The sequence below is a fragment of the Haliaeetus leucocephalus genome, unplaced genomic scaffold (assembly GCF_000737465.1).
Source record: "Haliaeetus leucocephalus isolate CR32 unplaced genomic scaffold, Haliaeetus_leucocephalus-4.0 Scaffold598, whole genome shotgun sequence".
Lineage (NCBI taxonomy): Eukaryota > Metazoa > Chordata > Aves > Accipitriformes > Accipitridae > Haliaeetus > Haliaeetus leucocephalus.
In genome coordinates this window covers 1,072,088-1,087,694 of record NW_010973034.1, presented here as the reverse complement: position 1 = coordinate 1,087,694, position 15,607 = coordinate 1,072,088, and the positions used below count along the sequence as shown (strand labels likewise).

At 46.7% G+C, this 15,607-nt stretch overlaps 1 protein-coding gene across 2 annotated transcripts in view; it reads right to left on the bottom strand.

Moving 5' to 3' along the window:
• Positions 1-1,510: 1,510 nt before the first annotated feature.
• FAM172A (family with sequence similarity 172, member A) overlaps positions 1,511-15,607 on the bottom strand; it is a 268,877-nt gene continuing 254,780 nt past the window's right edge. For both annotated transcript variants that reach the window (XM_010578033.1, XM_010578032.1), the window contains one exon: positions 1,511-2,371. In XM_010578033.1, the coding sequence (XP_010576335.1) occupies positions 2,229-2,371 (143 nt within the window). In that variant the 3' untranslated portion in view covers positions 1,511-2,228. The remainder of the gene's footprint in view (positions 2,372-15,607) is intronic.

Below are 15,607 nucleotides of genomic sequence, written 5' to 3'. Positions count from 1 at the left end.
CGTGTTTTCCCAGGCTGGGGGGAGCTGCTGCCCCTGCAGCCCCCACCAGGGACCGCGGCTCCCGCGGAGCTCGGCGCGGGGACACAAAGCGCGCAAGAAGGAGAGAAAAAAGAGCATCTTTATTTTTTGTTCAGTGCAAGGACCCCCCTGTGCTTTACAGCCCCCCTACAGAAGCAGTAACGCGAGCCGGGCCGGGGGCACAGTAAAGAAAAAAGCCTTAAGAAAAGGGCAGTCATCGTTACAGTAAAATTTTTTGTACATTTCGTTTCTCGTCGACACTTTAAAAAAATAGATCCTCTCCCGCGACATTTGGCACCCCGGAGACCCCATCTCGTCTCCCCGGCGTGGAATGCGGGGTGGGGGTGGGGGGGCAAACCTCCCCCGGCCTCCTCCTCCTCCTCCTCTCTTGGTGTCGGGAAAAGCACGAACACCCAAACACGCGATATAAACGCCTTTCCCCCGCAAACACACAGGGGCTGGGGTGAACAGAGGCCTGGGGGGGGGAGTGTGTCAGGCCGGCCGCAGGCAGCAGCATCCTCCGATGGGAGGGGAGACAGTCGCAGACCTCCCCCCCCCAGCCACAGGTTACCTCGGGGAAGAAAAACCATCGGGTGCGAATTTTGAGCTGCTCTCCACACAGGCACGACATAACACCCCCCCCTCCGGCCCCCCAATCCCTGCCCGGAGGGGGGCAATGCTTGGAAAGGGAAGAGGTTAAATGCCACGAAGTGGCTGGAGTGGGGGGGGACACACACGACCCTGCTGCCTATAAGAGCAGACAGGGATCCCAGCGTTCTGCAGGTGTGGAGAGCCCCCCCCCAGCCCCAGCCAGAGGATTTCGACCCAAACCTGGCTGGGTTTCCCTTTGCAGCCCCCCCCCACCCCCATGAGCACCGCTCCCTTTCCTCTGCAGCAGAGAGGGGTACCCCCACTCAGGTTAAACGCTCTCCCCCCCTGCCCCCGCCATTCCTAGCCCCCAGTTGTGGGATAGGAAACATTACGGGAGGGGGGGGGCAGTGGGATGGGGGTCCCAGAGCCATGCGTTTGAGTGTTGCCTCCTCGACACTAACAGCATCAGAGGCGAGGCGGGCACGGCCATTGGAGAAAAGATCACTTTAATTTAGCATCATCAACACTAACAGAGCTTAATTAGCGCGCTCGCTCGCCGCGCACGCTATCAGGCACGTCTTGTCGCTTATCAGACAGACTTTAGTGGAGAAAAGCTGCCGTCAGCGATGGTGGTGGCTACAGCCACATCCCCCCCCACTCACTGCCCCACGTGTGGCGTGGAGTCCCCACGCAAAGCAGCCACACCGGCCACCACCGTGTCCCCTCCCCCCCCCCCCCCCCCCCCCCAGCGCCTGGGAAAGCAGGGATGAACCCATGGGCTTAGGGAAAAAGGGAATAACCACCGGATGGCAAAGTCATTACAAACCCAGCATATGAAAATGGAAGCATCTTTGCATTTAAAAATAAACAGGAAAATGTTCAATGTGTCTCTGGCTTTTTTTTTTTTTTGCTGTCATATTTCACAGTGTGATCCAGCCGGTTAATGAATAGGCATTTTTTTAAGTGGAGCTTTCGGAAGGAAAAGAAGATCTACAGATAATGCCATTGATCTGGCAGGAGGAGAAAATCTCGACAACAAAAGGGCTTTCCTACAAATCTGGACCAAACTTCTTGGACCCTCCTACCAGCAGAAAATGAAAGAGTCAAGACTTGATCCCACTTGGTCCCAGAGAAAGAGAAGGCTACTGGGTGTAAAATCACAGGCTGGTTAGCACTTCTGAGTTAGAGCTGTCTTGTAAAAAAGAGTAATTCTGATTTTTTTCTGTCTCAAAATAGAAGGAAGAAGCAAAAAATCCTGCAGGCGACAGGACCACAACGTAGCTGTTAAATTCTGGCATCAGCTTGTTGCAGGGCTATGTCAGGGCAATTAGAGCTGCACCATGCTGCACTGTGCAGTACCACTGTCAGCCTTAATCTGCGCGCTGATGGGCAGCACGAAATCCAAGTTACAGCCCACAGGAAGCACAACCAGTGAACCCATATTGCTTTGACAGTTGCACTCATCTAGAAATAATGCAAAACGCTATTTAGATGTATACATCACGACCCTGTGCTCTAGGAAGAAAACAATCTAATGAGGGGCTGGGAGACTCCTTGCAGAAAACAAGCAGCGAAGAGGTCGGTGGTGGCGGCGGCTTTTTTTTTTTCCTCCCCTCCTTTTACAATTCTTCGTATTTTATCCTGTTGGAGCGTCGCGTTGGGGTTGGTTTCACTGCGCTGTTCTTTGCCTCCACTGCTTCACTGAAGAACTTGAAAATTGATGGAAAACTCTTCCAGGAAGTTAGTTCATGGCGCTCTGTACCTGCAAAATACAACGGTGACAGTGTGACTGGGGGTTGTTTTGCTCTTGCTGACCCCTGGTCTAGATGCAAAACCCAGAGAGGCCATCCAGCTGCTGGCAGCTGGTCTGGGGGTAGCCCGGGTTGGGGGGGGGGTTGGTCAGAGCTTGGGGGCAGCTGGGCAGGAACAACCGTGCACACAGGTAGATGCAACACACAGAGACACGCACACATGCACGCACATGCGTGGCCACATAGATTAGAGATCCTGAACGCGTCTCGGGCCTGGGAAAGTGAGACTCCAAAGCACCCTGCTAAGTAAAGCTTCGTTAAAGCACCTCACTTGTTCCGCCTAACTTGGGTGAAGAAGTGTCTACTCTTCAAGGTTGGTGTACTTGGTACTATTTCTTTTTCATTTTACATTGCTTTTAGCCCGGCATATGCATTTTTAACTGAAAGCGAACACCCAACCTGAACAACAACCGGTGCATCACGAAGGCATCCTTCGTGCACCCTTTCCAACAAGCCCGTACATGACATTGAGGCACTAAAGTGGACCTTTCCTGCTTACCTCTTCCTTCTGCATACAGATTGACCTCTATTTATTTATTTTTATTTTTTTTGGTGGGTGCTCCTATTATTTTACAAGTGCCTCCTTCAACGCCCAGCACATTCGCTTTATTTAAACAGAAACCCCCACAACAACCCCCAAAACGAAACCAAGACGATGGAGATAGGGATCCAAGGGCTGCGAAAGAGTTGGGACCTCTTCCTGGGTAACCCAATTATGCAGAGATGCTGCCTGGAAGTCTCTGGATCCTGGGCCTCCGTTTGATACTTTAACATTGTTAATGATAATTCTTTAGTCTGTAATAGTAGGTCATTGCTATGGTTACTCTACAATGGTGCAACACTTCACTTTCCCCTTCAGCTATTCGCTGAGACCCGGTAACCACATTTGTTGCCTAGCAACAGTTTTGTGACAGTATCACAATCTGGGGGTGACAACAATGAAGGACACGGTGGCCGTGGCCTGCCCAGCGGAGAGGGATGCTCTGGGGGGCGGCCGATGGTCCCCCGGGGGGATGCGGGGTGGCCGCCCTGAAGGGATGCTTCTGCACGGCATCACCCGCACACCCAGCTTCACGCCCCTGCCGGGACCCTCACCCCCCCGTGTGCCCACCCTTGGTGGCTCCATGCGTGCCGTCCCCTCCAGAAGGTCTTTGATGGAGGCGCTACCCATCACGTTGCCCTCCCCCGCTCCCTCACCGGCAGCCATCAGGCGAGCTCCCTCGAAAAATACCTCGACAGAAAAGACGCCACTTCCCACACAAAGAGGCGTTTTCATGCGGTGAGGATCCACGTCACGCGCACACGCGGATTTCCGCCCCCCCCCGCCCCGCGTTCGTTGCATGGAGACGATTCATGAGATCTTACACGAATTTCCCAGAGGCACCTTTTATACAAATACCTTCCACCTCCAAATGCACCCATCCTTGTGCAGACCCTCTTTGCCAGGAGGCAGCCCATCGTAACTTGCAGGTGGCTTTCCACGCAGATCATCTGGCCCATCCCCTACGAGAGCCACCCCACAGCCATACTCGCCAACGCTTGTTCGTCACCTCGGGGTCATCCCGTATGCAGTGTCCCACCACCGCGGAAAGGATAAAGCTCCTCTTCCAGCACAACCCGCAGCCTAACAGACCTGTCCCTTGGGTTACGGCATGGTCAGGTACGCTATGACTGCCCGTTGCCACCATGCAATGACGTCAGCAAAGACGTCATCTACCCAAGCTGGTTTTATGGAGGGACAGGCTGTCCTAGCACACCTCAAGGACACTCCTGCACAGGTAGATCTCCTCGCACACCTGTGTCGCAGCGCATGGTAACATCATGTTGAGCCCCAAGAGGCAAAACATCTTCCCATATGGCTTTCTGGGCCCTACGCGGATGCTTCCCACACAAACACGTCTCTGTTGCTCCTGCCTGCCTGCACCCGTCTCCGTCTGTCTCGATCGTATTCATCCTCATTAATATCCACTGGATTAAATTAGAGGAAAATGCAGGCAGTGAACATTATGCTGTTCCCCCCCCTCTGCTTCTTTCTTTTTCTTTTTATCAACAACCTTCCTCCTCTGTGAAAGGGCCATCCAGAAACAAAAAATGACAAAACAATAAGTTTCTGAAGCCTCCCTGTCCCTTTCTCCGTCCTGCCTTCTCCCATGCACTCTCCTCATGTCCTCAAGAGAGATCAGGCTTACATTCACTGGTGTTACTGAAACTGATTAACCTACAGCTTTCCTGTAGCAACCCCTCTCAACCCACCCCTCTCAAAAAACAATTCAAGCTTTGAGTCTAGAGGGACTCAATGATTCAGCGGTCTAAAGCAATTTTAACACTCCCTATTTTCTCTTTCCTAGTAACAATCTTACTGACAGATGAACAATTTCCCTGGTGATAAAATCACTACAATGGCTATTTAGTTTCCAGGATTATGATGATTCTTTGCTTGATTAATATTGCAATAAGAAAAGCTTGCCAAGTATCTGCCTTGGCCCTTTATAGTCATTTAAAGGTCAAATTTTGTCCTTATGTATTCACATTCAACTACTACTAAAGGGAGAGCCCTAAAAATTTAACAGTGCACACACTGTGCATTTATGATTTATATACCAGAGGCTCGGAAAATTAGACAGAAGCAAGAGGAGTTATGTCCTAAGGGTGATGACAGATTTGGCCATAAGGTTTTCACCAGAAGAAAAATATCATTGACGACTGCAATCTCAGTCGTGTATTTAGTAGCAGACAAATCTAAATTAAATGCATGAGCAGCCATCTATTTTTCGATAGAAAGAATCGTTTGTGAGAGTCGGATAATAAGAAGCAGTTGTACTAAAGCCAAGGTCCTCTAAGGTATATATACCCTTAGCGCTCACTAATTTCAATGGCCGTGATGATAAACTGCACGATTCAATATACCATATTAAGTGATGGGTTGTTGCACAACATACGCTAATTTCAGACATTAATTCTTTAAGAACTCCTAGGAGCATGTTGCAATGAAAAGACATATAAAAACCGTTAGGTGTGGGAGACAGCTAGAACATCCTAAAATATGCTAAGGCTACAGTCACAGGAGGAAAAAAAAAAAAAATCAATCCCCCTGCTCCCAGCCCTACAAACAGAAATGAGAGAAATGCCATAACAGCAGAGTGACCTCCCAGTTGCTTGCACGGAAGGAGGTAAGGAGAACTGGATGTATATTTTAAACATGTAAAGAACATCATTGGAAAGAAGCACCAAAGAGAAGGTGGATCCAATAAGGCGTGAGGTGAAACAAGTTATGACTGTAAAACAGTGAACAAGACTCAGAATCAATTTACCCACTGCCAGAAAAAGATACTGACAGAAACAATGAAGACTTGCCAATACAGTTGTTGATACAAAAAAATCATGTAAGGGAATACTTGCAAAAATTTAATATACAAATCTTCGGGTCTGGATGACACGCATCTGAGGGTCTTCAGGGAATCAGTTAATGAACTTGCTGAACTACTGGCAATTATTTCTCAGAATTCATGCACAATCAGGTAGGTTCCAGAGGACTGGGGTGGGGGTGGAAAGAAAAACAATGCTAATTTGAGAAAAGGAGGATTAATTGAAACTACCACATGTAAAATTTACCTTTGAATATTAGTAAAGTAAGAGATCAACATTAAAAAAAATCGCAAGCACCTTTACGGCAACAGGAGCCTTAGAACAGAACAGCCTCAGATTTGACAACAACAGATAAAAACCAAACTTGACCACTTTATTGAATCACAAAAATCAGCAAGTGAGAGATTTATCCATTGCCATGTCTTTCTGCATAGGTGAACCGAGCAACTTGGGGGCAGTGGGAACCTTGGGGACTCACTTACAACGGATTATGACCTTCACCAGTCTAATGGAAGGTGGTTGCCCCTACCTCTCGTTTGCAAATGAGTCGCTTTACTCCAGCCAAGGAGACCCTACAATACTTGAGATTTATGGTAACGCAGCTCCCAACCGTGCTGTGCCGTGCCCGTGCCAGCTCTAGCCACAAGCAGCACGTCCACCAGCACCCACGGCATCTCTGCAGGCTGGGTCCCGACTCAGCATCTCATCTCAACTCATCTCATCACTGTTCCTTGCTGGGTCACAGTTTGGGACTCTGCTCTCTGCAATTACTACTGCAAGTCTGGAACCCCATCACAGTTCACCATGTTCACTACATTTCAGCTGAAGGAAGGCGTAACTCTGCATCTGTGAGACGACGTATGGTATCTCAGGCTGATTTGGAAATGGGCGCTGGTGCACTTCTTGGGAAGTGGCTAGAGTGCTTAGGACGACAAATAATAAGTAACGATATGGGGTTGAAAATGTACCTATGAAGTCCCAGAGGGATTTTTTATTAGGGCTCAAGTCTTTTAAGCATGGTTATTACTGATTGGAAAGAATAATGAGAGGTCTTATTACTTAATTAGATTAATTAGCAAACAATATATTGAACAGCAGATAATGCAAACATAAGAAGGGACAGAGAAATAATAATAATAATAATGAAAAGGGCAGCCTAAATGGGAGAAGGGGAAAAGCCAAGATTGAAACTGGGACAGATGTCTGCAGGGGCGTCCGTGCAATGTGACCGGGCGAACTATCCCGCTGGCCATTTGCACGCACGTGTGCAAACGCGTTTTTCGCCGCGTCCCCTTCCCACTTCCACTCAGGGAAAGCAGCTCTTCGCCCAGCGAGGCCAACGAACTCCTCTGTCTGAAACCACAGTGCCGGCGGAGGAGGGAAGGAGCTCTGCAATCCCCATAATTCACTCTTGCAGAGCGATTACCGGCTGTGTGGGACAAAGGTGCCCTCCTACGGTGCCTGCCCACTGCGCCGGACAAAAGCCTCCTCCCGCGGTGCTCAGAAGATGCGCGGCACAATGGTGGTCCCCCGCCGCGTTTACAAGATGTGGGGGACAAAGGTTTCCCATGCTGCACAGGAGCCGAGAGAGATCGCCGTACGCGCCTCCGCGCTGGAATATTTCTGCAGAGAAAAGTTTCCAGGTCGAAAAGTTTCTCCGCAGATATTAGCCGTAGGGCTGAGCTTGGGTTTGCTTCTCTTAAGCGGTGGCTCATCTCTAAATAGTACGGGCTTCGGAATGAATTAAGGGTGCTCCACGCCTCAGGGTTTAGTCCCCATTGGGACGGAGAGCGTTGCTGCTCTTCACTGACTCAGCAGAGAGTTTGCAACTGATTTCAGCGGGAGCGAGCTCTGTCCCCGTGGTCACGGTCCACACCGAGACCTTGCCACGCTACAAAACGTCAATGCCGGTATTGGGTAGGGCATTAGCTTTGCAGTCTTGCCCCCAAACGCTGGCAGTGTTCGGTTTAACATTTCTACTACAACAATATAAAAGGCCTTAAGCCGCATCAAAACTTGATTCGAATGCTTCAAAAGGTGAAATGCAGACATTTGGGGGGCATTTGCACGAACAGAAGCACTTTAAAATTTACTAAACGTGTGTTATCCTTATTTCCATAACTCTGAGAAGCAACAAAACTCATTCTTCCTTTACAAGTAAATGAACAAACAAGCCAACCCCTTCTGACTTGGGAACATGAGTGGGAAGCGCCTTTCAGCAAGGCTTTTTCCTCCTGAAAGTTATGAATCAACGGAAATTTCTTTCTATTTCACATTATCTACACACACACACGCACTAAAGTCTTCATCTAAGACTTTAACTCTTGGTATGTTAATTCTGTAACTCTGTAGTGATGTAATGATACTGTTCAAATCTGCATTTAAGTGTGAGAAAAAGATACTTCCTGCCTCTCCTGCATCCATCTTTCTGGATGCTATTAAATGACTCCTGTATCACAAAGTTATTTCTAAACAGGATTTTAACTTTTTTTTATCTTTGAGTGCAACAGATGCTATAAAAATGGCAGAACTATTTTTAATAGCTAATTTTTAAGGTTTCTCCATTTATGATTCCTGGATCCTATGGATCTGCACAGGAAGAAATTACTGTGCCTGTTGTGACTGTTTTGTACATCTGCTGATGTAAACTTCTAGGTCTCAAACCCTAGCACAGAAGAAGCTCTCAGAGGATCACCAGTAAAGCTAAGGAAAAAGGAGATTAAAAAAATATACCTTGTTTAAAATCACTAAATATTTATGACAGAGGATGAGAGCTTCAGGAGCAATTGGGAAGGAGTCCGTTAGCTCAAGAGCTCTGAGAACCAATTACCTTAGGAGCTTCTGCATATGCACTTCTAGACATCACAACGGTAAAGAAAGGTTAAAAGCTTAGGCAAAATTAAGAGACAATCCATACACCAATTAATGAAATGGAAGCAGTGATGTCTGAGAGGACATAAAAACCCCCAAACAAACCCCAAATCTTTATGTGTTTAGTTTGGCTAAGAAGTAATAGTTTGTGGAGTCATGGGCACGATAATAATCTAAAAGCAACTGCGCAGGGAAATGAATTCTTTGGAAAAGCCAAGAGGGAAGAAACAGAGAAATCTGAAGAAATGAAATACAGCTTATAAAAGGGGCTTAGACACACAGTAAGCTGGTTTAGATGCAATATTCATCCAAGGAAAATTGTGGGAACCTTTGTGGCTATGCTAGAGAATAGACTACACACACTAAAGACATTTTATACTTTGTTATTATATCCTGCGACACAGTCCAGTGTTTATTTTTGTTGGACATTTATTATCTCCAATATCTTTAGTGGGATGATGGAAACAGAGCAACAAGCATCCCGCCAACCCAGAAAAAAGATTACCTCTGAACTCCCATACTTGCAATCAGTTTTTTTCCACCCCTCATTTACAACACACAAACTACTCACAAGAATCAAGTGGTTCAAAAAGGTAACAAAATATTTAAAAAAATCCTCTTGCCCTGTGAGCAGCAGATGCAAAGATTCACGCAAAAGCTCCATGCAAGCAAGGTTTGCAAAGCAGGAAGGAGATAGGAGGCTAACACAGCTGTCATTTTTCGCTACTCTTCATTAAATATTAAGGGCAGTCCCATAGGCACAGGTCATTTGTTTGCCCCTCCGAGTGCTAACTGGCCAAATAAGTGAAAGTTGTAAGATTATTCCCTCCTGAGCACAGGTTACCACAAGTCAGGTCATTTTTTGGGTCACCAAAAGTGAAGTAATTTTCTTTTGAGTATATATTAAAAAAGGAAAAAAAAATTAGAGTGTCAAACAGCTATAGGGCCTTCCCAGTAAGAACCAGGCATCCAGGACAGAACCGCTATTAATACCAATGCAAAGAGTCATAGTAATACAAATTGGACATAACTGCATTACAAAAAGGAAGGACTCACAAACAGCTAAAAATGCAGGCTGATTTCAAGAGGCAGAAGAGTTACAGGATCTCAGCCTGCGGGCTGGCCTGAATTGCTGCTCTGGGGTAAACAGTCCTGAAAAGCAAATGTGTCCTTGGGTCCAAAATTTCAGAAAAAAGTCTTTTGCACAAACGGGCAGGAGTGCAGGCAAATGGGCAACCCACCCCCCAGATCTGCTCTTGTCTGTGCGGTGAACACCGTGAGACTGTGGGCACAGGCAGAAAAGACCAGATGCTGGGGCCGGATCCAGACCCCTTGAATAGTGGGAGAGCTGGGGGGGTTCTCGGGTGGCACCATTTGCACGAACACCTCTGTGGGGTGCTGCCCCTCCTGGCACCGCTTTTGGAAGGGGAAAGGGAAAGACTTGGCCACCCACCAAAGGGTAAGGGCGGTGGCAGGCAGGATTGCTGCCGCCGGCCAGTTGAGGCTAAAACAGCCCAAATTTGCACCAGGACCCCCGCAGTTCCCAGGCAACCGCAAGGATGAAGATGCTCAAACGCAGCCTTTGCCCCAGCATCATCCGAGGACTGCCAAGCAAAGGGAAGCCACAAACCAAAACCAATGACCCCCCGCCCCCTGCCAAATTCACACTGAGGTGGGGGGAATTGCCTCCGTGAGAGCCTCGTGTGTGGATATCCCACTTGCCAAAAATCCGTGGCGCTGCCCTGCACAGTGAGAGGCAGCAAGGAAAGCAGCCAGCGGTGAGACGCTAGGTAAATTCACGTCGGGCTTCCCAGGGATGCAGTCTGAGGGGAGAGGATGCTGACTTTAGGGTTGTGCTATAGGGAAAGCCGCTGAATGTGTGCTCCCGGTGAAATGCCATGCCATGCTCGGAGGATGATCTGCTCCGTCAGCGTTACAGCATCCCACCCGTTGCCGGATGAATCAGACCTGCGGCACGTTACTGAACGACACTCTCGCCAGCAGCAATTTCAAATGCAGGGAATGTTCGCAGGGGAGCAAACCCGCTGAAGAAGGGGTCCAGTATAGATGTGCTCAGTATTATACAACTACAGATTTAAAAACTCATGTTAAAATGGTGTAGCATGCAGAAAGCAGTACGCAGGGGTTAAAATTACATTTATATCTATATGCCTGTCTATCTCTCTACCTGTACCTCTATCTCTATCCCTCTCTCTCTATAATTTTTGTATCTCTACTTTCTATAATCTTTGCATCTGTATTATCTATATCTACACCTCTACCTACCTACCTATCTATCTATCTATTCACATCTATTCACATCTATTTATGTCTATAACGACACCTTTAACTGTATTTAAAGACAAATAAAAAAATCCTTTACCTGTCAAATCTGAGATGGGATTCAGGTTACATCTTACAAAGATGTTTTGGGGGTAAGAACATACCTATGGAAGGTGCAGGATCTCACCACTGGAAGTTAAGAACAGGTTAGACAACCTTCTCTTGGGAATGTTATAGGTGTAGCTGACCTCGCCCTGGGGAATGTGGGCAAATCAGGTAACTCAGTGGGTTTCTTTCTAGCCAGCCCTTTTAATAGTCTGTGACTTTATTGGCTTTATTTAGGCAACCTGTAAAGTTGGTTGTATTCACAGGGTACATCATAGTAGCTTTGAAGCATTTGAATAACATACACTCGTGAGCTAACCAAATTTTTTAAATGTAGAGGCATTTTTTCCTGTCATGAATTAGAAAAAAAATCTTTATAAAATTGCACCCAAGAGCACAAATAAAGTATTTAGCATTTAAAACCCATCATTTTCTCAACTAGGAGAAAGGAAAATTATCTTTTAAATAAAGGAAGTTTTGACCTGCTCAAAACCCAACACTTCCCGAGAGAACAGACATCCATGTGGCTTCTTGGGCGAGACTGCTGAAAAACAAGTATTTAAGCTTCAAAGCTTCCACAGGTTATAAACCTGAAAAATACTAATGACAGATCTTAACAGGCTACAGCATCCTATCAGCAGTCAGTTACATCTCTTTCTCCCCACTGCTTTCTGAGGGCATGTCTAGTGGAGTTTTCTAAGGGAGAAATCATCATTACTGGGCTTTTGCAGACTGGGAGGCTCAGCTGAGACTGGCAGCAGCAACAGGAGCAGACCTGAGCTCCGCTGAGCCCAAGGCTGGATCTCTGCTCACCCAGCAACACTGCCAGCGTTAACAAGCACACAGCATTTATAAAATACATTTAAGCACATTAAAACATACTGCAGCAATACCTGCAAGTTAATTTAGTTCAAAATACTGAAGGGTGGATTTAAAAATCTGAGCTTATTCCAAAATCCCACAGCTTTTTAGTGTTTATAGGGCAGAGACCTGAAGCATACCCCTCGCCAGCAAGCTCTGCTAACTTGGGAGAGCACTACTTATGCAAGTACTTTCACTGATGATGGCAGGATTGGACGAGTGAAAGGACTGGGTGCTTAGAAAATAGCTACCCTCCGCGATGGTGTTTTATGCTTATTTGTTCCTAAATAGTAATTGTGCCATCAAACATCCGGACGGAGATTTAATTATTGGAAATAATTCAGAAAACGCTGATGTCAGCTTACTTCAGTGAAGAATATCACAGATTTGTAAAACCCACCAAGCAAATGAAATTATATCAAATTTAGGAGGAACAGCTGTACCAGCAGCATGAGCATGAACCGACCCGGCTTTGGCACTTCCCAAAAACATAGCAGCCAAGGCAACACCATGGAAATGGCAGCGCCTGCACCCAGAGCAGCTAGGAAGGGCAGCAATGCTTTAAAAATCCCTTGTTACATGATGGTAGAGACACCCCACCTAATAAAGATGGAAAAAGGTCCTTAATCACTAGCAGGATAAGCACAGATTTGCAATTGCAATAAACCAATTTTAAAGTAAAGCAGCTGAATATAATTTTCTCCCCTTTCACGCCAGGAGCGGAGCTGGAGACTGGTGTGGATGCCAACATAGGCAGTTGTGGAAGTAAAGGAGGTTTTTCCAGGGACAGGAACGAGGCTGTGTCCGAGGAACAAACTGCAATGGGAACGTGTGCGGGGTGTGAAGCACCGCAGCAAACACCCAGTGTTTTTATGATCTCAGCAAGAATCTGAATTCATACTTTGTAAGTCTTTAGTGAATAAATTACCTCCCCCCAACAGTGGAAAATGTTTATAATCTTCTGCCTAAGGAACATTTCAAAGGGATTTTTTTTTTTTTCCTGAAATTTCTGCTTGGATTATAGTGTCCTGTTGTACCTGTGCAGGCAAAGGATTACAGTCAACATGAGCCCAGGGTATTTTCATAGGTCCCGGAATGGTATTCACTATTCCGACTGCTTCATCTTATGACTATTGCCTTTGGGTGGCCCCAAACCAATCCAACTCAGCCCAGCCCAACCAATCCAACCCAACCTAACGCAACCCAACCCCTCCAGCGTGCAATTGGCACCATCCATCTTCTGCCTGGTTCTCTGGTGCACAGCATCCCTGCAGCAGCCACAGTAAGGGCACTTCCCCATGATTTTCCTTCAGAGGATAATTTTGTGATGGGTGACAGGAAAAAATCCCAAGAAGCCAGGCACTGCCTCTGCAATGGGGGAGACCTGAGCAAAACTCATCTGCACCTGGTCCTCTCCTCCCGATGACTGCTGTTGTAGGACAGTGGGAACGGGGCGAGCAAAGGGTGGGCTGAGATGGGGCCGTCCACCCGTTTTCCTGCTCCCACTGGACACTTGCTCCAGGTGCCACCAGCTGCTGAAAAGGACTCACACCTTACATCAAGACAGGTGAAACTTAACAGCCTAAACCCAAATGATGCTGAAAATCCTGATTCAGCTGGTCATCACCCCGTGAGGTGTCTGAAGTCCACAGACACTTCAGCTGCTGACCTTAAAGCTTACACCTTATTAGAGCATTGCTTCTGTACATGCTCAGAAACACCTCGGGCTTGACAGGGCGAATACTTTCACGGTCTCAGGCAGATAGAGAGCCTCCCCCACCCCTGTAACGCTGAGTAGGTGCAAGCCTCAGGGGGAGGAATGCTCTCTTCACTCATTCCCAAGGCTTCATTTCACCCAAACCTCTTCCTACTCCTTGCCCATTCTTCTTCCATCAGGGGCATCTACTTCTCTAGGACATCTATTTCTCCAGGACACCTACTTCTCCTCTTTTGAATTCCTCCCCCACACCTTGCCCACCTTGCAGCTCTTCTTGAACTCTTGCCCACCACCTGGCCCTGATCCTGTTGTATCTCATCCACCCACTGACCCCAGCTCTCCTGTCCTCAGGGCCCACCAATTTCTGCCTTTTCCTGACTTTTTTTCAACCCCGTTTCACCAAGACCTCCTCCACCTCACTGCTACTGCATCCATCCAGTCTCCCCTCATCAACACCTTTGTCCTCCAGTTACTGGCAGTAGCCCACCAAAGGCATCTTCCCCCTCCACATTTTATTCTTTCTTAACAGGAAAAGAAAGTCCCAGATCTGGCTTTGGCAGGTATTTAAAAAAACTGGACACAGACTGCACCTACCACCCAAGTGTGGTAGTGAGGGCAGAAAAGAGGACACATCCAAGAAAATGCAGCAGCCCTACCCTGAATGATAAGAGAAATGAGGAGTTGATCTTCTAGGTGAGAATGATGGTTTCATGGGAAATTCAGTACATATTTTTTAGTGACTTAACATCTGAGATTGTAAAATGCCATGGAAGATGGAGCTGGGCCACCAGAATACAAACACCAAGTAACAAACGGAGTTAAAAATTCAAGTTTTGGGAGTCACTGGCAGACTCTGTTAATTTTGATAAAATCTTAATTCTGTCAAGTAAGTATAAAAAATTTGTTGGAAAAAATGCAAAAAAATTTGTGAATTTGAGGTGTGAATAAATCTTGTGCACTTGCAATAAGTCATTCATGGCTAACCCATATCAGATACATTTTTCTGATTTGCATTTCATCAGCTGCTGTGTATGTACGTACACAGATATGTATTTACACACACACATACACCCTGTACACTTAAGACCTATATGACCCACTTACAGGAGTCTGCATAGCTGTGTTACTGAGAACGATGGCAAGAAGACAGTGCTGTTTCACCAGTGAATTTACACCAATATAGTGAGCGTTAACCTTCTTTTATTAGCATGACCTTTGCTGGTCCTTGCTAATGAACAATCTTGAAGAAGGCAGGTGATTGAACCCAGGCGGTGGGATTTTATGGACAATGATCATTGTTGTGGGTCAAGTACACCTGTGCTGCAATCATAAAGTTAATAACCTCTACAACAACAGCTTTACATGTGGCTGTCTCAGAAGAATGCCATTTTTGTAACTCACAGCCCTTGGAGATGCTATTGATAATTTATACCCAATCTGAAGTGCAAAGATTTTTTCTCTCCTGCAAGTCACGGTAATCAATACAGGTCTGCACCTATTACAGCCCGATGAGGTGAAGTGTGCAGCAAGGATCAGCTGCGTCAGGCAAACGCCGTGGCTCATAAACATGGCTTTGTAAAAGAGCCTGTCTCCAGTGGCTGTTCCCAGCATCTACGCTGGGAGAGCAAATAAAGGGAGCAATAATTCTTTGTAAGGGTGCCATCCCAGCTGCTTAGTGTCGCAAAGTAAATTAATTGCATATTTGGCTCAGAACTACTCAGAAACTTGAGGTTTTTTGGCGCATCGCATGGATTTCAGGCTTCTGCACCCTAATTCATAACACATCAAGACTTAATGCAGGATACTCTGAAGCTCACATATCATGGAAACCAGCAATTTAAGACTGAACACTAATTTGCAAAGGCTTTGCAGATGTGAATTACACTAAATTTAACTAAGCTGAATAATATCACACTTCCTGTGACTTAACCTCAGAGATGTCATTAGAGGGAGCATTTGAGATTAATGACCATAAAGCTGCATT